The following is a 24,354-nucleotide window of genomic DNA, read 5'->3' on the forward strand; positions in this document are numbered from 1 at the left end:
AGCAAACAAGCAGAACAGGAACTGAATCATAGATATGGAGATCATTTGGAGGGTTAACAGCTGGGAGGGGGAAGGGGGAAAATGGGGAAAAGGTACAGGGAATAAGTAGCATAAATGGTAGGTACAAAATGGACAGAGGATGTCAAGAACAGCAGAGGAAGTGGAGAAGCCAAAGAACTTATATGTATGACCCATGGACATGAACTAAGGGGGAGGATTACTGGAGGGAAGGCGGTCCTGGGCAGAAGGGGGGAAAGGAGGAAAAATTGGGGCAACTGTAATAGCATGATCAATAACATATATTTTTTTAAAAAGAAAGAAAGAATAAAGCAGAATGAGCTGGAAAAAAATTTGCTCTAAGCCCTGGCCTGTGTGACTCAGTTGGTTGGAATGTCATCCAGTAACTGAAAGGTTGCATATTTGAATTCCTCTCAGGGCACACACCTGGGCTGCAGGTTTGATCTGTGGTCTGGGCACTTATGATCCTCGGTGCAGGCACGTACAGGAGGCAACCAATCAATGTTTCTCCCTCACATCGATGTTTCTTTCACTTATTCTCTCTCTAAAAAGCAATGTCCTAGGGTTAGCATATTTTAAAAAATTGCTCTAAGACACCAAGATATACGAAATTTCATATTTCGTTATTCCCAAACAGCCAAGATTACAAGGAATTTCTCCAGGATAAGACTTGGAAAAAGGGCTTCAGTCTGTCCACTGACATGCTTATTGACCAAGTCCAAATGGTCCAGCATTTCCTGCTCATGGAAGTTCTCTTCATGCCCAGTTCAAACACTGGGACCTTAGTCACATTCCATCTCATCAGAAGTCTCGTTGCCAGGAGTCACTGCTTGAGCTTAGTTCTCACAGAACCAGCCACCTGTCCATTTCCTTCAGTTTCAGAAGACCACCCTTGTTGAGGCGGTGGGGTTGCTCATTCCCCCACATTTCAACTTTTTGAACCATTTAATTGCCCTTGAGATGAAAAGCAAAGCTTTTGTTTCCCCACTGGGACTAGTGAAGCCATAGACTTCCAGTACAGAGAGCTCTATCTCTCCCTTGAAACAGCAAAAGGAAAATTGCTTCTCAAGAAAATGAGCCCTACTGTGCGCCAGATACTTTGTTAGAGACTTTTTAGAACTATTTTATTTACAAGAATCCTCTCCCAGCTTACAGATTGGGGTATAGGAAACTAATAATGACAAGCCTATACAGGAGCAAACAGTATTCACAACTAAAATGTCTCAAGCACTTATTATGAGCCAGGCATTGCTTTAAGTGCTTCAAATGCACCAACTCATATCCTCCAGAACCGTGCAAGCTAGGTACTGTTCTTCGCCGTTTCACAGGTACAGAAACTGAGGCACAGAGAGGGTAGATAACCTGCCCAGGTCCACAGCCAGTACGGGATCTAAACCCAGGCTGCCTTGGCCTGAAAGCCCATGATCTTAGTGACCACTCTACATCGCACAAATGGAGGCAAGTATAGAAGTGAAGAGAGATCCTGGAGATGCCTAGATGGACTATCGCTGAAAATGTGTGTCGGGAAAAAAAGGTGAGATGAATACAGTGAAATCAGATTATGAGTGGTCTTTGAAGACAAGCAGAGAAATATGAACTTGGAATAAAAGCTAAAAAATGGCCCTGCCTGGTGTAGCTCAGCTAATTGAGTACTGGCCTGTGAGGCAAAAGGTCACAGGTTCTATTCCCAGTCAGAGCACATGCCTGGGTCGCAGACCAGATCCCCAGTCAGGGGCATGTGGGATGCAACGGGTTGATGTTTCTCTCCCACTCTTTCTCCCTCCATTCCCCTCTCTCTAAAAATAAGTAAATACAGTCTTTAGAAAACAAAACAAAACAAAAGCTCAACAATGGGTGTGTCTTTTTGTTCCACCTCTCAGCACTATAACATTCATGGATTCTTAACACGGGATCCATGAATGGACCTCAGAGAATCTTGAACCCCCTGAAATTTTAGTGGATTTGTAGCAATATACATGTTTCTGGGAGGAAAAATCAATCAAAAAATGTTAGTCCTGGCCAGGTAGCTCGGTTGGTTAGAGTGTCCTCCCAATATGCCAAGGTTGTGGGTTCCATACAGAGTCAGGGCACATACAAGGAATGACCAATGAATGAATGCATAAATAAGTGGAACAACAAATCAATGTTTCTCTCTCGCACGCGTGCGTACTCTCAAAAATCGGTAAATAAAAAAAGTTTTTAAAACAGCGGGTGGGAAACACAACAAACAATGCACATTATAAGATGACAGGAATAAAAACTATATTGATCCAAATTCAAAGATAAATGATGTCAGAACAAATAAATATAAAATCCAGCAATGTTTTGTTCACAAAATACAGATCTAACACATAAAAACACAGATCGACAAAGTTTGGAAAAAGAAACACTAGGGAGGAAAAAGGATGAAATTATGTTTAAGCAAAAAGCATCACTAAAGAGGGTCACTATAGAATGATAAGGTCAATTCACCACAGAGAGAACTTATCTAAATTGGTACGCATCAAATAACATAGCTTCAAAATGCTAGAGAGAAACGGACAAATCTGCCATCCCACCGTGGGATATTATTTTAATACACCTCTCCTAGTAATTGATAGAGCAAATAAACAAAAATTCAGCGAGGACATGGGAGCTTTGAACCTTACAATTAACAAGCTCTGTAAGTTCAGTCATCTATATGTCTATCCCTATGTCAATACTTCACTGTTTTAATTACCGGAGCATTAAATAAACTAACCTTTTAACATCATCCTTGGCACATAGCAAGTGCTCGGTAAATGTCTGCAACAGCAAAACTTCCTCTGTGAACTTGGTGGAGCAACTTCACCTTTGTGAGCCTGTCACCTCTTCTAAAAAATGGCCATAATAATAAATTATTCGTCCAAGTTCCTTTGTGAACCAAATGAAAATAATGTGAAGATATTTTATAAACTGCAGGAGAAAATATAAATGAAAGAGACTGCTGCTCTTACGGGTTAACTGGTATTACCAAGCATCAAGGAGCAAGGTGAATAACCATTGGAGTGGTCACCAGGTGGAAGAGCAGAGCTGAGATGTGGACCCTTGGGCTACCAGGAGCTGGGAGAAACAGCCTGCAGGTAAAAGCGAATCAAGGCTTCTTGAAGGCTAAAGCCTGCCCTCTGGAGGATGGGCCTGGAACACCCTGCTCAAGCACAATCAGACGGGCACTTTCTGGGTATCCTTGAGTAAACCACTCCCCAATCTGAATCTCTGGCTCCCCTCAGTTCCACAGACTTGCTTCCTGTAGACATGATAGGATAGGGTGTGGTGATTTGGGAAGCAAAATGATCACTGTTGCCTGTGCCTCACAGTGCCAAGTTCACCTAATCTCACAGTCTTGCTGGGGGCAGTCTCTGAAGGGTAAGTGGTTGACCACAGATCCCCAGCGTGTCACTAAACAAGAGCTGGCCTAGGCTCCAACCTCCTGATGACCAATTTCTTTGAGATCCCTAGGGTTAGCAAGGACGGCCTCTCGGACTACAGCTGGAACCTCAGGAGGCCAGAGGGAACGCGCGACTCGGGGTCTTGGCCCTTTGTGGCCCAAAGATTTATTCTCATCTCTCTCCTGAAGTCATTTAAAAATTGTGAAGGCTCTGGAACTAGTGGGTGCCTAATACTTGTGTGCAGAACAAATGTTGAAGGGAGGAAGTGGGAAAGGATGTCTGAATTTGAAAGAGAGTAGAAAGAGATGTGTTGGAGGAGCTGCGAAGAAACCCCCTTCAGCTGACCTTGGGATCTCTGAATGGGATCTCAGAAGAAAAGCTGGAGAAGCTGAATTGTTCCTGGGGGCTGAGGATGTAATCCAGGCAAGAGATGGTGATGGTCTGGACCAGGGTGGTAGGAGTGGAGTAGGACAGAAGTCATCTAAATCTGGATGTATTCTTTTTCCCCAAAAAATGTAAGAGAAAATTTGTTTAGAAAGTTACAGAGGTGGTAGAAGGGAGCCAGCTGGGTTGCGTAGGCTCGGAAAACAAGGTTACAGAGGCCGAAGAAGGGCGCTTGGTGCTTAGGAGAGAGAAAGGCAAAGGTAGGTGTGCTCTGAGAGGGAGAGTACGTCAAGCTGGATGTATTCTGAAGCTAGAGCCAAAGGCCGTTGTTGACAGATTAGATGTGGAATGTGAAAGAAGGAGATGTGTCCAAGATTCCTCCATGCTTTCGACCTGAGCAATTGGGAAGATGCTGAGATGAAGCACAACTGAGATGAGGGAAGCAGTGGTGGACAAGATTCGGAGGGACGGGAGATATAAAACACTAGTTTAGTGTTGGACACGTTGAATCTTGGGTTCCCACATATTAGCATCAATTCAAACTTGATGTCTAAAAGTTCCTGAAATGTCTGCGCTTTCCCCTCTCCCTTCCCCAGAGAAGATTTACTGTACATAGTTATGGCAGTGCTGCAGGGTTCTCCTCTAAGGGACCTGGCCTCCTATTCGATCAGGATTTCAGGTCTGTGAACTGGCTTAGATCTGGAAATTAGCCTAAAAGGCTGAGATGCTCCATTGTGACAATTCAAGTTAGGCTTCTGACCATAAGACATGGAGATTTTTCTGTAATATGCCTCAATAATATTCAATAAGCAGCTAATCTGTTTCATTCTTAGAGAGACTCTGATCAAAGATCCCTGCAAGTGTTGCCCTGGCTGGTGTGGCTCAGTGGATTGAGCGCCGCGCCAGCCTGAGACCAAAGGGTCGCAGGTTTGATTCCCAGTCAGGGCACATGCCTGGGTTGCCAGCCAGGTCCCCAGTAGGGGGTGCATGAGAGGCAACCACACATCGATGTTTCTCTCCCTCTCTTTCTCCCTCTTTCCCCCTCTCTCTAAAAATAAATAAATAAAATCTTTTTTTTAAATCCCTGCAAATCAAAACATTTTGATGATCACTTCATCCTACCGCACATTCCCCACCGTGACGCTGGCAGTTCAGTTCAGCTCTGCCACTTGGCCTCCGCTCCTCTGAGACTCCATCATCCCCAGGGATATCAGGGGGCCCATCTCAGTAGTGCCTCTTCCAATATACCCCTGCGGCAGAGGACACCCACCATACAATTTTTCAAAGATACTGATGCTGCTTTCACAAATGCTTGTCTCGGCACCTAGGTGAAGAACTACCCTCTGAGCCCCGGTGGGGAATGTACTCAGTCGGGTTATGGAGTGTATGCAATTTCAAGTGATAAATCTTCTCCAACATTCCTATATTCTTAGGCGTCAGACAGATTAACCAAGGAAATGCGGGCACCTCCGCCTCATCAGCAATATACAGGTGATGCTGAGTGCTAGTGTTAGTCAACTGAATGAGCAAACTATTAGAGCTGCTTTTGGCTGCAGGAGGTAACACATTAAATCTGGATTCTCTAGTAGGGGCACTCATTAATAAAATTAGTATGATCCAGGGTTTTGTTTTCTCCTTGACTCCACCTCAGGTATACTAAATCAGGTTCTTAGAGGGTGGAGTCCTGGTGTCTGTCTTGTTAACAAGCTCCCCAGGGTAGATTTTAGGTAGCCAGCTGGCATGCACCCAAGGAGTGGCATCTGGGAATCACCCATCTAATCAGTTGCTTGCTCCAGGCCAAGAGTGAGTCCCTAGTAAAGTCAGGACCAGAACTTTGGTCTCCTGACTCCATAGTAACTTCTACTGCTCTTCCAGGTTAGCTTTATAACAAACCTGGAGGTACCTGGTCAGCATACTTGAGAAATTAGTGTGGAGATGGGTTAGAATGGCGAGCAAATTGAGGCTGCACGTGTTCGATGCTACGGGCACTGTGACGAAGGTGACCCTAGTTTGGGAGAAAACAGTGCGTTTCCTTCTGATGTTCCTGAAAAACCAACCCAACACGGCTAAGCCAAAAGGAAATGTATTTACCCAACTGTGAGGACCACATTCGGACTGGCTTCAGACATGACTAGGTGCAGAGGCTGCACTCATTGAGGTTGGTTTTCACTGTCTCCACTCTTGGACGACTCAGTCCTGGGGGCAGGCTGTCCTCTCAGGGCTCTGTCTCCCCAGATTCTCGCACAGCGAGGATGATGAGAAAAGCTTTTTCTCAGAGGTCACAACAAGTCTCATTGGTTATGATTCAAGTTACATGTCCATTTTTAAATGAAGTAGTGGGGCCAGAGAAATGTGATAGGCTTTTGACCCAGGTTTAGGTCAAATGCCCCACCCTGAGTCAAGTTACCCCACTCTGGGAGCACAAGGGCTGAGAGTGGGAGAAAGGTGGCCAAGGTCAGGGTGACTGACAGAAGAAAATGAGTCATTGTTGAGTGGCAAAACTGCAGGTGCTCAGTGTGGGACGGTGAGGAAACTGACAGTGACTGAAGAAGGTGACAGTCACAATCCAGGGGTAGGGTTAAGGCGTTAGTTATAATGCTGTAATGATGATAGGAATGGTGATTATAACGCCACCATTGCCCCGCCCTCAACCTCCAAATTCCGGGGGAACTGCCCTCCTCACGTAGAAAAGCGTAGGTCCCCACAGTTGGGTAGGTGCAGTGTGACGCAACACTTCCATGGCCATAGCTCAGTGCCACCCTTAGAATTCACTAGAAGGACCCCTGCCTTTAAAGGAACCCTGATATAAAAAAAAAAAAAAAACACCGCAAAAGTCATTTATTGAAGAACACGTGGGCATCTCTCCCTCGGGACCCAGTGTGAGCCGTGCTCCTCAATATCTGCTCTCAGCCTCAGCCAAACAAACGCTTCTCTACATCTCTTGCCCTGTGTCCTCAAAATAAAAGACTGCTACATGCCACAAAAGTTTGCGCTGCTGCTGACACTGCAGACAGCCACTGTGTGGAGCACAGGGGAGACTCAGTGGTCAAAGCACTTCGATAAGAGAAACGACAAAATAATTAACCAGTCACATCCTTCCTCTCGGAGAGCATGAATGCCATAGATTCACGCTCAAGAAACTATCGTTTCCCATCGGGTGTGGAGCGTCTGTTTTCTCGCTTCGCTGTGTTCCAGTGAGCAGCATGGTGTGTATGTGCAGTAACGCCTGCGATGGCTGAGGAGCAGTCTGCAGTATTACACAGCATATTTTACTTTTAAATTGTGAATGAAGACGAGGCACGGCATGCAAGAAGCGTGGTGCCCATTGCTTTAGGAGATGGTGAAAACTGACGTAAGAAGTAGGGTCGTACGTGATCCCATTAAAATGTATTGCAATATTTTCTGTGCTCACGATAATTTATTATACATAGCCCATTTAAATGTTTGAACATGTTACATAACATAGTTCATCTCTAAATGTAAGTATTGCTTTAAGAATTTTTCTTTAAATTTTTAATTTATTGGTTTTTAGAGAAACAGGAAGAGAGAAATATCGATTTGTTGTTCCACTCATTTATGTATTCATTGGTTGATTCTTGTATGTGCCCAGACCGGGGATTGAACCGCAACCTTGGCGTATTAGGATGATGCTCTAACCAGCTGACCTACCTGGCCAGGGCTAAACATTTTTCAGCATGTCATTATGAAGGTGTATTTGTCGAGATAGGAAGACAGATGTCTTGCCCCTGCATTTCATGAGACATCCCTGTTTCTTTTCCATGTTTTCCCCTGTTCGACTAGGTCTAGGTTGGGTGTTTTTTGTTCCTTGTACTGAATCTGGAGACATGTTGATGAAGATGGTGGTGGAAAGTGGAGATGGTGGAGATGTTGATGAAGATGTGGTGACAGAGATGTAGGTGACAAGGACTGAAGCAAGGATTGCCATTGGGCTGCCCCCATTCCAATCCTTGCTTCTGTCCCCCATGCCCGGCCAACAGAGCAAGCAAAGCAGGAAGGCCGGGGGCAGTGAGACTGGACTTGGTGCAGCCCTGCCTGTGCACAGTCAAGGCAGCAGGCTACCCAGGGGCTATGAGCCGGCCCTGGAGTCCCAGCTCTTCCATCTGCAAGCTGTGTGACCCTCGGTGGGTCACATCACCTCTCTCTGCCTGTCTCCTCACCCAGTTCACTTCGGGCTTTGTCAGAAGTAAGTGAGGCACTGAGCGGAAAGCACTTAGCGTAGTACCAAGCATATAGTGAACAGTAGATGTGGCTGGTTTTGTTACTGGAACACTAGATTGTAAGCTCTAAGAGAGCAGAAATCCTATCTATTTCATTCAGTGTTCATTAGGTGCTTAGGGGGGAAAATGCTTAATGTATCCCTCTCCACCACCCCACTGCCCCCTCCTTTCTCTGGCCACTTCTGCCCCTCCCCCCAGTGACTACTAGACAGTGGGTGCTGGGTACCTGGCTCTGCCCAAAGGTCACCACCTCAGAGGGAGGGCGGGAGCCAGACTATTGTTGTGGCAGAAATTCTTTCCGAAACGGAAAGCCCTGAATGGGAGGATGGCTGCTCTAATCCCTCTGGGGACTTACACATGGCCTGCGAGGGGGCTCCTCCTGTGGTGCCAGGGCATTGCAGAAGCCCAGGGTCCCACCCTTCCCTCTCTCTGTGTCCCAGGCCCCCTTTGAGCCCCCTCCTCTCATTCTAAGCCTGCCTCTTCTGGGGGTCCCCATTACCTCACTGAATCCATCTCCTCACAAAACCCCTCCCTTCTCTGCACCCTGTCTTCTCTCTAAGCCCTCCTGAGCCGCACCCCCCAGAAGTCCCTTTCCTAGCCTCTTGCCCTCACACTAGCTCACACCATCCCTCCCACAATTCCCCCACCCTATGCACTCCAACCTCCCAAACCCCCACCTCCCACCCCACCCCCATCAGGAATCCCTTCCAGGCCCAGATACCCTCTCCTCTTTGAAAGCTTCCCTCCTCACCAGACAGAACAAATAACTCCCCCCACTCCATGTCCTCTGCTTTGTTCATCTGTGTCACAGCAGCACGCTCTCACTTTGTGATCAGTCCTTCACACCTCTGCCCCACCCCCACCTCCACCCCCGCGCAGCTCCCTGGGAGCAAAAGCCTTGTCTGCTGACCCATCTACTGACCCATCTGCTGACCCCATGGCACAGAGCAGTGTTCAAAATGATTTGTTGACAGCAGCTGAGAGTGAGACTGTGGGAATGGGGGGACGGGGGAAGATGTAGGCCAGAGTTGTCGGGAAGGTGTTGGAGGAGGCAGATTCACCTCACATTTTGAGCACCTTGAGGCGCCAGGTGCTTTCCCTTCTCACCATCCCTTCTTTGCCACACACAGGAACAGGGTCTGGCCCTGGCCGGTGTGGCTCACTGGATTGAGCACCAGCCTGCGAACTGAAAGGTTCAGGGCACATGCCTGGGTTGGCGGCCAGGTCCCCAGTTGGGGGCATGTGAGAGGCAACCCATCCATGTATCTCTCGCACATCGAAGTTTCTCTCCCTCTCTTCTTTCTCCCTCCCTCCCCTTCTTTCTAACAAGTAAATAAAATCTTCAAAAAGAAGAACTGTGTCTTATCATTTCCATTTCACACAAAAGGGAATTCAGAGAGGTTACGTTCTTGCTCAAGGCCACACAGCCAGGGAATGGTTGGCCAGGATTAGAATCAAAGGTGCGCAGAGGTGTGGATGGCTATGGCAAGGGCAGCTGCGTGGTGAGGGAGTTGACACGTTTCTCCTCTGTGACAGTGTGGGTCTGGGGTCTGAGGCTAGACCTAAAGGGCCTCCCTGAACCGTTCATTATTCCCAACACAGGCCAGAGCTGCTTCCCCATCGTCCCACCATCCTCTCCTAGAAGGAGCCAGTTCTGACTCAGACCCATTCTCATTGATCTTCAGGGCGATTTGGGAATGAGCTCGGAAATAGGAAGGAAACTTCTCTCGGATTTGGCTTCCCCCCTTTGCCCAAGGTCCTGGCTCTGGGGCAGGAAGGAACCACTTTAAGGATCTCTCCCTGGGGACCCATGACCAGAAAGACACATGATCCAGTTCACAGCGAGTGTGGCCAAAAGATAGGCAGGGCAGGCGGCTGCAGCTGCACCCCATTATCCCCCATCTCCCACTGACCCTTTCAGGGTGCTCTCACCCAGGAAGCCAATCCAATTTGAACTCTCCTCCATGAGCCTGCTCTACCAGTGTGGTAGAGGGTCTGTGTCCACTGGCATCCCGGACAGGGTCCTGTCACCCCTCAGAGTGGGAGCTCCTGAGAGCAAGGTGCCTTCACCACCTTCCCCCTCAGGCTCCTGAGGGCAGAGCTGTGTCTCCCCCCTCGGGCTGGAGACTCTCAGGGTAGCCTCAGTGTCTACCCCCCTCTGACACAGGCTGTAGCAGGGAGGTGGGGTCACTTCCAATCACCTCCTCAGACCTGAGGCTGCCTCCCCCTACCCCACAGCACCTGCATTTCCTCCTGAATCCCCTTTCTGGAGCCCAGCATCTGTCTTTGGCCCCTAGAAAAAAGCCGAGAAAGGGGCCAACCCGGATGCTCCTTTAAGGGGTGGGGGTTGTATCAGGAGTCAGACACAACAGCCCCATCCTCCCCCTCCTTCACAGGCCAGGTTTCCTGCCATTGACAGCATCCCAGCTGGGCCCTGCCCAGCCTCCACGCTTAACCCCATCGTGACCAGATCTCAGGGCTACTGGCCCACTCCCCCCACCTTCATCTATAAAATGAGGAGAATGAAAGTGCCCATTTCGTTGGGTTGTTTTGAGGATTAAATGTGTTAATCATTTGTGTGAGATACCCAGAACAGTGCCTCACATAGAGAAATCTCTCAGTAAAAGTTAGCTGTGATTCCTAATCGTGAGAGCTGAGATCAGCCATTTCCCCTCTCTGAGCCTCAGTCTCTTCTGCTGTCAAATGGGAAAAATGATAAAACCTACCCCAAAGACTGTCCTGGGGATGAATTGTGATAATGCATGGGAAAGCATCTTGTAAAGTGCTGTAACAACACACTATGGAACTATCGGGGACAAAATAATAATAACCCCAAATAGGTAATAAAAATCCCTTACAGGAGATGGACTCATTTCTTGACAGGTGGAGGATGCAGCGGAAAGAGTGGGCGTAGGGTTGGGCTTGGGCAAGCCTCTCTCCTACCTGATCCAGTTTCCTTACCCTGCTGGACCCCCTGTCTAGGGTCCTTGGGGAGGACAGAGGAGATCAGAGAGCACAGGTGTGAATGTGCTTTGTAACTATTAAAAAGTGCCAGAAGGGAGGAAAAGGGATTTGTGGAAAGTGGCCGGCCAGAGGGGGGCAGGGACCCCTTGGAGGGACATTGGTCTTTGAGCTCTGGGCACTGCGGAGTTTATTTGCTGGGAAGAGGGGAGGGGCTTCCTGTTACCAGCTGTAGGGACAGGGCCCCTCTTGAGAGACACTCGGTGCCAGATAAGAAACTGTGCTGGCTCTAGAAGTCCCCAAGATGAAGCAGAGGAGGAAGGAGGCCAAAGGACCCAGGCTTGGCCCCAGAATCACCCTTTCATTACCCTCTTCCCAGCCAATCCCCTTTGCTATCAGCGGACTTTGGGGGAAAACACCTCCAGTGGCCTTCCAGGTGACCTTCAAGCCAAGACTTGCTGGGACAGGCTCACCCTGAGCATCTGCAGCACCACTGTCCCCACCCTTAGGCTGCAGATTCCTGGCCTCACCCCTATGGAGAGCAGGCTTGCCATCACCCACACATTCAGACCAAGACAGGTCTAAGCCTGCTACAGAGGGAAAAAGGCGCAACCCTGCTTTGTCTTCCCATTCCAACCAAGAGAATTTGCCAAGGCCCAGCAGAGGGGGCTGACCCCACATGAATAGCATGTCTCACCCCAAGATTCTGAAGGAAGCCTGAGAATCAGGAGACCTCGTTTGGGGTCCTAGCTGTGCCCCAAGCTCACTGCGCCTCCGTGCAAATCACTTAACCTATCGGGGCCTGTGTGACCATCTATAAAATAAAGGAGCTGGACCTGGTCCATAAGTGCTTTCTAACACTAAGACTGATCAGGAAGGAGTTAACAGGCCAGGCTCCAGGTCAGGAAAGCGAGGGTTAATCTGGGGGGGTGGAGGCTCTCTCAGCTTTTCCTGTGGAGAGTGAGGTTTGGCTGCCACCAAAGCTACTTCTAGTCCCTGCTGTCCCTCCAGCCCTCAGTCTGGCCCTGCCCCGGGCCCCCTGCATTCAGCCTCCCCACACAGAGGTGAGTGTATCTAGAGTCCAGCGCTGGGGTGGGAGGGAACCCAGGGACCCAAAGGCAGAGAGGCTGGCTCCCAGCCAATGAGCACAGTCCCCCAGCCCTCATCTAGAGCAGAAGCCTTGAGCAAAGTTTGAACCACTAAGCACAGGACTGGGAGAAATTGGGCGAAGGGATGGAGGGCACAGGGATGTCTGCCAGGCATCTAGGGTGGAACATCTGTGGTTGGGCATCAAGGCCAGCCCAGAAGGCAGGGAAGGGACAGTGGATGGCAGACTATTTTGGTCCCTGTGTTTAGAGACTTTTTATAGCCTCTGCACTGGGGACTGGGAAGAGGAGGAGGTGACAAGGGGGTGTGAGGGTATCCATGAGGTCAGATAAGCACAGTGCCCTCCTGGGACCTTGGAAACTGACCCATTGCCTGGTATAGCCCTTGGGAGCCAGGAAGGAGGGCACTGATGTCAGGCTCTCCTCGCTGTCTGGGTTCCCAGTTACCTATGGGCTGACTTACTAGACACTAGCCGGGTGTGTGAGAGTGACTGCGTGTGTGCACACATGCACGCACAAATCTCAAACAGGTTGTGCTGGTGAGGGGGGGAAGGGGGGTGTCGGCAGGGTCTCTGCTCCTTGGCCCCTCTCCGGGGCTCCCCTCCCCCATCCCCGACAAGTTCTGTTCCTTTGTTGCCTCCAGACTTGCGGTCTCCTGAGCACCCAGAACTGACTGACTCTCTCAGCTGAATGGAGGATGGGGGCAGTGAAAGGGCAGGGGTGGGGGGGGGTGCTGAGCCATGTGGGTGGCCCCTTCTGTTACTGCCACGGAAACTGTCAGCTTTTGATTTACAACCCTTCCTGGCCCCCTTCCCCTACAGAAGGGAGGTAGAGGAGAAGGGTCATGGGGTCTCAGGATGCGAAGGGGGCAGCGACCTTGAGGGCAGATTTCTGGGAGCGCAGATTTTCAAGTTAGTGGAAGGAAAATTTTTAGTGAGGCAAGAGGCTCATCTCTAACAGAACTTGCTTGCTTTTATAGCAGCGGAAATACAAGAAAGAAAAGAAGAGGGATGTTCTGACAGGCAAGTGTGAGATCCCATCTGAACCAGTTCTGGACTGAAAGGCAAGAGACCTAGGTTCTAGTACAGGCCCTAACTCTCAGCAAGCACGGAGCAAGCCCCCTCCTCTCTGGGCCAGGGTCATCTTCTGCGAAATAGAAATGCAGAGGTAGACAAGGTGATGTTTACAGTTAGACATTCTGGAATTCTCTTGACAGGGGCACAGAGCACGTAGCTGGCTGACAGAACCTGGTGACCACTGCCTTCTCCTTCCCAATGACCGGCTGGGCCTGGGCAGGGCAGTTGGCTGCAATTACTGCAGGCCTACCCTGTGGTTATATCCCTGACCTCCGGTGCTTGGGGGTGGGAAGGGTGGGCCCTGCTGGAGCCAGCTATGCTTGGGGAGCCTCCTTGGACTCCGAGTTGCTGGGTTGGGAAGAGGTATTTTTTCCGGTTGAGGCCACTTTCGGGAATTGGGCCGGGACCAGCTCCATTTCCTTTTCCAAGTGTTGCTTGTTGATGCTTGCTTGGCATGGCCCTGTGACCAGATGGGGCAACGCTCAAAGGGGCATATGTTTATGGGTGGCCAGGGAGCCCCTGCCCAATGTCTCTGAGGAATGGGGGTAAGGAATAGCCTGAGCCTCTGGCCCCGGGGCAGCAGCGGCTGACTTAGATGGGGGAGGGGTGGCTGGCCGATCCTATTCCCAGGAATGCCTCCAGAAGAGGGGCAGGGATATCTACTCTCCCCCTATTTCTCTTTCCCTGCAGGCCCAGGGAGCCCCAGCCAATTGCTCTCAGCACCTCAACTAGCTGCCTACCTCCAGCGGCTTATGGGGCACTGTCCTGCCCAGTCCTGCTAAGATGCTCCTGGCCTCTCCCTCCACCCCATCCAGAGCACGGACCCCCAGCGCGGTGGAGAGGCTGGAGGCTGACAAAGCCAAGTATGTCAAGACGCACCAGGTGATAGCGCGACGCCAGGAGCCAGCCCTGCGCGGGAGTCCTGGGCCGCTCACGCCGCACCCCTGCAATGAGCTGGGGGCCCCTGCATCACCCAGGACGCCCAGGCCCGCCCGCCGGGGGAGCGGCAGGCGGCTGCCAAGGCCGGACTCCCTCATCTTCTACCGCCAGAAGCGGGACTGCAAGGCTTCGGTGAACAAAGAGAACGCCAAGGGTCAGGGGCTGGTGCGGCGCCTCTTCCTGGGCACCCCACGGGACGCCGCCTCGAGCAGTCCAAGCCCAACGGAGCTACCCATGGCTCCCGGGGGTTGGGTGGCGCCCCAAGGTGCCCCGGAAGAGGCGGGAAAGCGGGCGCTGTGCCCCACGTGCTCGCTGCCCCTGTCGGAAAAGGAGCGCTTCTTCAACTACTGCGGCCTGGAACGCGCGCTGGTGGAGGTGCTGGGCGCCGAGCGCTTCTCTCCGCAGAGCTGGGGCGCCGACGCCAGCCCCCAGCCCGGAACGTCGCAGCCACCCGGCTCCGGGGACGCCAGCGACTGGACGTCCAGTGATGGAGGCGCTGATGGCTCGGATCGTGCAGGCGGAGGCCGCGGCGGCGAGGGCTCGGAGGCGGCCGGCTCGGCGCGGGACGGGCGCCCCCCGGTGTCCGTGGTGGAGCGCAACGCGCGCGTCATCCAGTGGTTGTACGGCTGCCAGCGCGCCCGCGGCCCGCCGCGCGAGTCTGAGGTGTGACCGCAGGCGCTCGGGAGCGGGCTCCCGGGGAGTCTGGGGTCCGGGGATGGTCAGGGGGTAAGCGCGGGGCTGGACCCGGTCACGGGCAGGGACGCCCTGCCACTGACGCGCAGGTTGCCTTTTGGCAAGCCTTCCCCGTCTGGATCTTAGGTTCCCCAAATAACCACGGGGGCATGGGACAAAATGATTCCCAAGGCCCTTCCTAGGGCAGACAGCGGAGACGGAGGAGGCGGAGGGGGCGGCCTCGTGGTCCCTGTGGAGGCCGGGTCTGGGGAGTGAAGACTGGGCTGAGAATTTCAGAGAACCTGCTGAATAAAGTCAAAACGCTAAGCCAGCTGTGAGGTTGACGTTGGGGGGTGGGGGGGGGTGGGGATGGTTTGCTAGTGTGTATTGCGTGGGTTTTGTAGTGTGGGTTCCAGGCTGACTGTGATCGCCCCCCTGGCGAGTACTTAACATCTCTGGACTGTAGGTGTGCCTGTCCCGTGATCAAAGTATTTTTGAAATAGTTGTAAAGCTCATGGCAACGAGCCAGCACATAGAAGCAAGTGCTCGATGGACGACAGTCGCTAAGCCACTGCCACTTAGTATCTTCTCACTGTTATGGCCGTCTCCTCCACCGACTTGGGGTCGGCCCAAACTAGAGCCGGGAACCGGGAATAGCACGTTTAAAGGGCTCTGGGGAGGGGCTTTCTCTAGAACTCTGGGGTCCACGGATGTATAAAATGTCCCCGTTCCCGGAGTTTGCTGACCCCTTTTGGTTACTAGGTATGAAGGGCTGAACCAGAATTGAGAACAATAAAGGAAGGGACCCTTCACACTAGGATTGTGCCAACCTGAGCCTCACATCCTGCCACTGTCTTCTTTCCCTCAAAGACACACAAGGTTACCTGCCTTCCTCACACGTTTGCACCTCTAAGTCTTTGTTCACGGTCCTCCTTTTGCCTGGGTTCCCTTCTCCTTTCTCTCCACTTATCTTTCTAAGATTACATACGTTCATTCTCCCTAAGGAATTCCTGAATTCCCCAGTTGGCCTCGTCTGAGCTCCCAAGTACAGCCCCATATTTTGATCCTCAATTTGTCACCTTGTGTGGGACCCGCTGGTAGTCTGACTTCTCTTGTTAGTCTGTGACATCTTAGTACAAAGACGGCGCATAGTAGGGTCACAGGCAACGTTTGCCAAATTAAGAGGCTGGACAGAGCCATGGGGTCTGTCCTGGGGAGTTCTCCAGCTACCTGGAAAGTTGTACCCTAAATCTAACACAACGTGTCTGATACCCGGTCTTTCCCTGGTCGTTTTCTCCCTGGATGTTTGTGAGATAAGGAGGGAAGGATTCCTCTAGCTGGCCCCCCACTCTGATGTTGCCCACCCAAAAGCAGCTTTCCTGGCTGTCCCGACAAAAGCACACGGTCACACGGGCTGTCGGGGCATGGTTTTTATGTTGGTGGGGAGGAGTGGGCACCCAGTTCGGCCGTCTGGCTAGTCACCTTTGGGTGCAACCTTCAACCTCATCTCGGCCAGTTTGTGAGTGAGGAAGCCCCACTTGAAGTCAGCGGCCGTGTCGGCCTCCTGCGGCTCGGTGTGCTGGGCGGCCTCCTCCGTGGCCTCCTCCGTGGCCTCGTCCCCGGCTTCGGGGTCCCGCTCCGGGGTGGGTTCCGCGCCGCGCAGCACGGACGCCGCGGCCGCCTGCTGCTGCTGCCACCTGCTGGCAAACGCATCCCAGAATCCCGGCCCGCGCGGCTCCGCCTCCGCCGTCGCCGCCTCTGCCCGCGAGGAGGGCTGCGCTGCTAGCGGGCTGCAGGAGACAGGTCGGGTGAGAGGCAGGCGGAGAGGTCCCGGAGGGCACGAAGAAGAGGAGGCGAGGTCGAGGGACCAGTAATGGGGCCAGGGGACCCGGGATTGGAGGGGCCTGGGAGACTGGGGGCAGATTGGGACCTGGAGGCAGAATGAGGGCTCAGAGGCACCGGGAAAGGGGGCTGGGGTGGGACAGGGTCTGGGGATTAAGGAAGCGACTCCAAGCGAGGCCAGAGGAGGAAAGCCAGAGGCGCCAAGTCTCAGGATGGACCCCTGAGAAAGGGACGGGACCCAACGATTTGCGAGAGTGGCATGGGACCAGGAGGGGCGAGATCCCGGGAGAGGGGCGGGTTCAGACTCCGGAGGCTGTGGTCAGGAAAGCTAAGGGTGGACCTCGGGAAAAGAGGCGGGGCGGGGACTGGGGTCAGGTTGTGCGATGGAGAGATAGGGGGACCAGGAAAATGAGGGGTCACGGGAGAAAGACGGGTGGAGCGACCCCCAGGGAAGGAGAAAGGTCTAAATGAGAGGTTCAGGGGAAGGGAAGGGGGACTCGGGAGGTTGCAGGGCAATGTAGGGGGTATGACTTGAGGTCTGAGGAAGAGCTCCTGCAAAGCTGGGAAGGAGAGGAGATAGGTTCTGGGAGAGCTGGGTGGGTCAGGGGGCCCAGGGGAGAAAGGAATAGGAGAGTGTCAAAGGGGTGTGTGTGACTGGGCTGGAGGAAGGGGCAGAGATGGAGGGTGTGCCTGAGATAGACCAGGAGGAAGACTGAGGCTCTGGGTCCTCCCGCCTAACCCTCCAGCATCAAAACCCTCCTAAGACTGGTTCCTAAACTAATCCTCAGATCCTCAGAGAGCTTGCTAAAAATCTCGATCCCAGGCCTCAGCCCACACCAGCAAACAGAATCTTTGGAGAGTCTGGGAATTTGTGTTTGTCACAAGCTCCCTGGGAGGGTTGAGAGTTTAGACCAGTATTTGGGAAACACTGATCTGGACCACCTTCTGTTCCAAACACCTAAAGGTTCTCTGCACAGTTCCCTGATTATAGAGAGATGACCCCTCCCAAATGGACGGAGAGAGAGAGCCCATAGTACCTTCTAGCACCTCAGTCCCAAGAGCTGGTAAATTCCTCCTGAGATCTAACCTAGTTTCCCGGATAGGCAGATTTGGCCCCTTACCTGCTAAGAGAAACAGATACAGCAGGGGCTGGCCCTCCCCAGCCCGCAAACAGACCATATGTAAAGGCCATGGAGAAGGACACCTCAGGCCCAGCCCAGAACCAACACCCTGCCTCCACCCCCCACCCCCCCAGACACACACATACTGGTCAGCACAGGGTTCCGGTGGCAGCAGCTTGTCCTCATCTTCTTTGTTAAACAGAGATGACATTGTCAGCCAACCTTTCACCCCGACCCCCTGAACCTGGGAGGGAGGAGCTGGGGGTCAGTGAGGGGCTAAAGCACCACATCCCAGGGCTCCACAGCAGCCTCTGCCGGGTTCCTCAGGGATGGGCGGGAAGAAGGGAGGACTCACCCGGCGGGCCAGCTGTGACATGGGACTGAAGGCCTCTGGGGTCGGTTCTGCTGTCTCAGACTCCACTAAGGCTGGGTTCTCCTTCTGGGACACAAGACCCCCACCCGGCATGAGAGAGGCCCCAAAGGAATAGGAACTCCCTCCCCCACTGCTGGCCTGGTACACACACACACCAGGCACTCCAAACTCGCAGGACTAAATACACACCTAGTCCCCTCACACCGTCCACAAGTACATACAGGTACTCCTCTAAACAAAGCAACCAGTCACATACATTAGCTGTATAGAACAACCCCTTCAGAAGCCCTTGAGCACACATATGTGTCCACCTACAGACACACCCATACACACCCAAAAACATGTGGACACTGGGCACCCACACTGATGTCGACACATCTGTGCGTGAGCATGCCTCTACATGGCTATAGCTCTTCACCTCTATGTGGCTGTATGCACTGTGAGGCACTTATACAAGGACACGTACAAGTATACTGTTCACACTTGTGCACCCCTACAACTGCAGACAACTGCACAAAGGCCCATCCACAGACACCAACACAGATGTACACCCAAACACACACCCCATACAAACAGAACACCCGTCAACCATGCGGGCACAGACTTCTGCCCAAATGTACACACCTGAAAATACCTATGCCTGGTTCACACCTGCACGTACACCTTCACTGGGATTCCACACGGACACCAATCCTAATACTGACCCACAAATACTTCTACACATGCCCAGCCCCAGACACCAACCTGTCTAGACATACACTAATTCACACACACACACACATCACAGAACATGTCCCTGCCCCTGTCACATCTATTTGCACAACTGCTACTTATCACAGCTTCTAGAGGTAAGACTGCTTCAGAGCCTTTTCAGTTTTTTAACATCAGGATAAACACGGTCCAAGTGTGGCTCTGATCTGATGCTGTGGCAGTGACCCTCAGAGTACAAGTGTCACTCTGCCTACCTCCAGTACCAGGGGGCTCACCACCCCTCAGGACACGCCATCCACTCAGCTTAGCTCTGCCCATTAGAAAATTGTGTCAAGCCGAGTGTACCTTGTGCGGCCACTGCCAATGGGCCTAGAAGGATCTCTTCCCTGTGGCAGCCCTTGCAATCTCTGGAGATAGTGACCACTCCTCTGGTGTCCCCCAAGTCTTCTCTTATTGAATGTCCTGGCTTTCTGACACTGCACCATGCCATTTGTCATCCCTCAATGTGATTACTTCCACACAAATGTGCCCCCCGTCAGCCTGTCCCTTGCCCTTCTTTGTACCTTTCACTCCTGCTGACCCCTGCTCCTGCCCCACCCGGTAAGCATAGATGGTACCCACCTCCTCTGCTAGGTCCTCCTCAGATTCCCCACTCAGGGTCTGTAGCACTTTGGATTTGTAGGTTTTCCAGAAGGTCTGGTTCATAGTTGCAGGGGAAATGGGCCTGGCAGCCAGGCACAGGAAGGCAGTGAGAGGCTAGATGGGCACCTAATGGGTCTGGCTTTAGAAACTTGGTGAGACAGAGAGCCTGTCCCAGGGATCTGATGACTTCATTAAAGATGCACCAGCCTCCCCAGCTGGCACAGTGCCCAGCAAGTGAACCAATCCAAAGGGTGGGGGTGAGACAGAGCTGGCTTCTGCCACCTCAGCCCCTTGTTGTGACCCATATTGGCAAAGAATAATGAAGACATCTCTCTCCACAGTGGCCTCCTTCGTGGGCCTAGAAATTCTTGAATTTGATCTCTTGGAATGGCTCCAGAAAAATCCTCTTCCTTTCCCAAAGTCCATTTCCAAAGTCCTTGGACCCAGGGCCCACACTGGAGTCCCTGTGACTACAGCCATACCCGCTGTGCCCTCCTCAGGGCCCTGCCCTGTGTCCCCACTTAGCCTCTGTGAATTGCAGTGGGAAGGTCTCAAGGCCCCCAGGCAGTTCTCTGGGCTTATTTTTCACTGCTTTGTCTGGGCTGGAAACTGATTCCCCAGGGATACACGTGCCTGTCTCCCTGTTTCCTGGCAACACGTTCCAAAGAACTGGAGCCTCTGAATTATTGCTGAGCTCCTCTGGTCAGCCTGGAAGGCACCAGGCTCTGGTGAATGGGAAAAGGCTTCTCTGGCCCTCTCCCCACTCCGAGCACCCAACACCTAGGCTGTATCTCTCTCTCTCTCTGCCTTTGCTGCTAGCCCACACATGGGAGTCCCGGGCTCAGAGAATGGAAGCAAAGATGGGAGGTCCTCCCAAGAGCACCTCCTTTTCTTGTGGAAGGAGCTGATCCCTCTTAAGTCTGACAGAATGCCTGAGCACTGTGATCTCTGGGGAGGAACACCCCTTCCACTCTTCCCTCGGGGATTTGGCTGGGGGTGGATAGGGATGGACACCAGAGGGAATAATTGGGGGAGCAGTGAGAAGGGGCTATGATTTGTCAAGGAATGGAGGTATCTCAGGAAGCCCTATGGGGACTGGAATCCTAAACTCGGTCTCATTCATGTATTAATTTATTAACATCACAGACATTTTTTCAGCATCTCCCCGAGGGACTTAAAGCATGTCCCTCCTCCACCGCGGAGTGAGAACCAGGAAGGAGTGATGGGGGGTACACAGGATAACGCTGAGATAGGTGGTGCCGGTCGGGGAAGGTAGGGTAGCGGGACGCACCGGAATCCCTCAAGAGCTGGCACCCCCCACCCCCTTCCCCAGCGACGACCCAAAAGGCCTTCTCGCGTCCATCCACGGGTTAGGACAGATCGTCGGGCCCTCCCCCGGGCACCGTCACTAACATTTATGACCGCCTGAGGTCGCTCAAGGCGCGGCCCGCGCGACTGATGTCATCAGAGACGGTCTGCTCGAGCCCGCCCCGCCCCCGGGCGTCACATGACGTCATCAAACAGTCCGGAAGCGCCGGCACGTGAACTTCCCTGGGCCCTCCGGTTCCGCTGTCACCAGCCATGGGTCGCTCCCGCAGGACAGGGGCGCACCGAGCGCACTCCTTGGCCCGCCAGATGAAGGCGAAGCGACGGCGGCCGGACCTGGACGAGATTCACCGCCAGCTGCGGCCCCAGGTTCCCTCACGGCCCTGGCCAGACCCCGGTGCCCACCCCGACCCTGACCTGCCCGGGGGCGGCCTGCATTGCTGTCTGGCCTGCGCGTAAGTCCAGGCCCGGGGCGCGCGGAGTCTCCTCTCTTGGAATCCGTGGGTCTGCGGGCCTCTCATCCCTTCAGACCTGAAGCTTGGCATCAGGGAATGAGACATGGTCAGGGAGATAGACGTATCTGAGAGGCATCAATCACCCCCTCACTCTCCTATTACTCCTCATCCCTACAGGAGGTACTTCATCGATTCTGCCAACCTGAAGACCCACTTCCGATCCAAAGACCACAAGAAAAGGTATGAAGGAATGAGGACAGGATTAATGGATGGGTGCCTGGTTTACAGGGCTCTCATCTGGGCAGCTCCCGACTGCTCTTTTTTCTCCCAGGTTAAAGCAGCTGAGCGTGGAACCCTACACTCAGGAAGAGGCTGAGAGGGCAGCGGTTATGGGCTCTTATGTGCCCCCCCAGCGGCTGGCAGTGCCCACAGAAATATCCACTGAGGTCCCTGAGATGGATACATCTACCTGACATGGCCCGAGGATGCAAAGCAGAGGAGCTGCCCACCGACAATGATGCAGGGATAGGCTGGGAAAGACTGTGCCAACCCTTTTTGGCCTTGAGTTTGTTGAGTGGATGGCCACTTCTGGGTGCCCTCCTCTCAAATAAAGGAACTGGATAAAGAGTGCTTGCTTCTGACTTCCTACCCTCCAGGCCACTTGCCTAACTCCTGCTCTGCGACGACTTTTCTGCTCTTGTGTGCAGGACTCAGGGTGTCTATTCCCTATTCGGTTTGGCTTTGGAACCTGCAGCCTTGCCTTCCCCCAGGGGTCCTGGCCTCCTGGCTGGAGCCCCCAGGCAGAGCCCAGGTGCGGTAGGGAGGGGTGGGGAGAAGGATCAGGTTTATGCTGCACTGCTTCCAATAAGGACAGAAAAGAAGTGGGATCCCAAGATTGTAATCCCCGGTGAGTTACCTACCCCCCAGGGCGCGGGTGAGAAGCTCTCCACTTCTTCATGGGGCCTGTGGCGGTGGCTGTTGCCCCACCATCTTCCAGACAGCATAGCAGGAGCAACCCAGTCCAAGGACAGCCAGCAGTGTAGCCACAACCCCAGCCAGTGGACTCCGGGGCTCTGCCTTCAGCTCCCCAGCTACCTGCATCTAGGGGTGTACAGAGGGTCCTCCTGAGGGTCATCTGAGACTTCTAGTAAGGGAAGGTGCTGAGAAAGTACAGCCGGGTGAAGGAGATATGGCCGCCATCACTGCCCCAAGGAGTTCCCACCCCAGTCCCTCTCGCTTCGGTGCCCATATAGGCCCTGCCTGCTCAGGCGGCAGGGAACGTGACAACATTCCCTGGCTGTTAGAGCTGACAACCCAGCCATGATAGGGGGAGGAAGGGATCTGTGTCAAAAACCGTAAGTTAGGGGTACTTACCTGTAGAACCCTGAAGTAGCCAGGAGTCAGGCGGCGAAATTGCATGGTGGGTGCCACTAGTGTCCCTGGCAGCCTGTGGGGTGGAAGCAGGAATGAGGACCCGTGGTGTTCATGGTACCGGGAAGTGGAAATATCAGGGGAGAGAGGTTCCTGACCTCTGATATGCACAAGAACCATGCCCTTAGATGCTCACCAGAGTCTGCCCTCCCAGGTCTAGCGAGGGGCGGGCCGCTGCACCTTTAAATCTGGTCCCTCCCTCCCCCCCCCCCCACCCCAGCCTCCCTGCCCTGCTAGCCTTAGGAGCAGCTGTCAGGAGAGATCAGCATCAGGCCTGAGCAGCACCTCCCCCACCCTCCAGGGAGGCCACGCAGGATAGCCAGGAGAGGCCTTGCCTGACAACGCTCAGGAGTCTCAGGCCTGTTTCAGGTACTGGAGGGCTTCCAAAACCCTGGTCCTGGCCCCATCCCTATTTCAGATGATTGGAAGTCACCAATCAGCTCTTAGCAAAGCAGGGAAGGAGTACCTTAACCGCCCCCCCCACACACAAAAAAAATGTAGTGCTCCTTTTTCAATTGGTCTTGGCTGGATCAACCACCCCTGCCTTTGGAGAGAGCACATATTACCCCCTTTCCCCAACATGGAGTTCCTGCAGGGACTTTCCTACCCTCAGCTTGGGAACAATAATAAAAGATTTGCATATATTGATTAAGAAGGCTTATTATTTCTCAGTACATCATAGACAGCAGTATTCTAAGTACATGTATTATTTCATTTGGCATTGATTATCTCATAAGATGAAAAAGCCATATTTGCAGAATAGTATGTGGAATATCTGCATACGTAACAGTGGTCCCCACTGGGGAATGAGCTAAGGATATGCTAGGAAGGTCCTCCTTTTATTTAATGACCTACAGTTATGTAATGACCTTTGAAATTTTTACAGCAAGTATGTAAAAAGATCTTTTGTAAACTCATAAAACTACCTTAAAATAGAAGCTGCCATTTATTATGCCCCTAACTGCCAGGTGCCAGGTGCCAGGGGCACAGTATGGACACTGTGGTGGTGGTTAGGCCCCCAGCCCTTCCGGGGGAGTGTGTGAGTACAAGGGGTGAGTTGTTGTCTGTTGCTCCTCTATAGGACCGGGAGTTCAGGGAGGGCAGAGGCTGGGTGGCTTCTCACTTCTATATCTTGTGCCAGCTCAGGGTAGGTGTTTGATGACAGGCTAGTGCCGATGCGTCTGCCATAGGGAGGCTGTTGTAGGAAGAAAGAGGCAAAAAGAAAAAAATGAGGACTTAGCGTGGAGGAGGATTGGAGGGGACACGCAGTGCAGGGTGTGAGAACGGGAGGCAAAGGACAAAGCCAGAGAGGTGAGGGCCGTGCTGCAAATCTGGAGCCTGCTGGTTCACAAATGAGGGAGCTAGACCTGCGGGGACCTGGGGAGCTGGACATAGAGGGCTGTTATCAAACCCACTTACGGAAGCAGAAGCGTGCACTGGGCCAGGAAGGGAGTCCCCTTTGAAGGAAGCGCCAACCATCTGCACTTGTGTTTGGCGCCATGTGTGCAGGTCAGATGGGGTCAGCAGAGCTGGCCAAGTTCCAGAGAACGCAGTTTGTATGTGAAATTATTAAATGATTACAATACACACACGTACACATGAGATGGGCATCTGTGGGCCAAATTCAGACTTTAGGTCCTGGTTACAGGCAA

The 24,354-nt window shown here is 52.7% G+C and overlaps 4 protein-coding genes across 14 annotated transcripts; 2 read left to right on the plus strand and 2 right to left on the minus strand.

Moving 5' to 3' along the window:
* Positions 1 to 11,963: 11,963 nt before the first annotated feature.
* FAM110D (family with sequence similarity 110 member D) lies at positions 11,964 to 15,128 on the plus strand. 7 transcript variants are annotated; one of them, XM_053921986.1, is made up of 3 exons: positions 11,964 to 12,072; positions 13,094 to 13,177; positions 13,881 to 15,128. In XM_053921986.1, the coding sequence occupies exon 3, from the start codon at positions 13,974 to 13,976 to the stop codon at positions 14,796 to 14,798; it is 825 nt and encodes a 274-aa protein (XP_053777961.1). In that variant the 5' UTR covers positions 11,964 to 12,072; positions 13,094 to 13,177; positions 13,881 to 13,973; the 3' UTR covers positions 14,799 to 15,128. The 7 variants fall into 7 exon arrangements, with proteins under 7 accessions (XP_053777961.1, XP_053777959.1, XP_053777960.1 ...); XM_053921984.1 differs by having other exon boundaries at positions 13,094 to 13,136; XM_053921985.1 differs by lacking the exon at positions 13,094 to 13,177 and having other exon boundaries at positions 11,969 to 12,072.
* A 1,097-nt stretch (positions 15,129 to 16,225) lies between these two features.
* Positions 16,226 to 19,797, minus strand: C3H1orf232 (chromosome 3 C1orf232 homolog). The gene is made up of 4 exons (XM_053921826.1): positions 19,470 to 19,797; positions 18,120 to 18,203; positions 17,911 to 18,008; positions 16,226 to 16,591 (listed from the first exon to the last, which is right to left on the minus strand). Exons 1-4 carry the CDS (start codon positions 19,551 to 19,553, stop codon positions 16,276 to 16,278), a joined length of 582 nt encoding a protein of 193 aa, XP_053777801.1. The 5' UTR covers positions 19,554 to 19,797; the 3' UTR covers positions 16,226 to 16,275.
* Positions 16,480 to 22,867, minus strand: ZNF593OS (ZNF593 opposite strand). 5 transcript variants are annotated; one of them, XM_045190353.2, is made up of 4 exons: positions 22,839 to 22,867; positions 22,646 to 22,718; positions 22,192 to 22,372; positions 18,159 to 18,203 (listed from the first exon to the last, which is right to left on the minus strand). In XM_045190353.2, exons 2-3 carry the CDS (start codon positions 22,688 to 22,690, stop codon positions 22,226 to 22,228), a joined length of 192 nt encoding a protein of 63 aa, XP_045046288.1. In that variant the 5' UTR covers positions 22,691 to 22,718; positions 22,839 to 22,867; the 3' UTR covers positions 18,159 to 18,203; positions 22,192 to 22,225. The 5 variants fall into 5 exon arrangements, with proteins under 5 accessions (XP_045046287.1, XP_045046288.1, XP_045046289.1 ...); XM_045190354.1 differs by having other exon boundaries at positions 22,801 to 22,847; XM_045190352.2 differs by lacking the exon at positions 18,159 to 18,203 and adding an exon at positions 16,480 to 16,591 and having other exon boundaries at positions 22,646 to 22,842.
* ZNF593 (zinc finger protein 593) lies at positions 20,996 to 21,898 on the plus strand. Its single transcript, XM_024554744.4, has 3 exons — positions 20,996 to 21,271; positions 21,449 to 21,511; positions 21,603 to 21,898. Exons 1-3 carry the CDS (start codon positions 21,072 to 21,074, stop codon positions 21,742 to 21,744), a joined length of 405 nt encoding a protein of 134 aa, XP_024410512.2. The 5' UTR covers positions 20,996 to 21,071; the 3' UTR covers positions 21,745 to 21,898.
* Positions 22,868 to 24,354: the final 1,487 nt, after the last annotated feature.

Source organism: Desmodus rotundus, chromosome 3 (assembly GCF_022682495.2).
Source record: "Desmodus rotundus isolate HL8 chromosome 3, HLdesRot8A.1, whole genome shotgun sequence".
Classification (NCBI taxonomy): domain Eukaryota; kingdom Metazoa; phylum Chordata; class Mammalia; order Chiroptera; family Phyllostomidae; genus Desmodus; species Desmodus rotundus.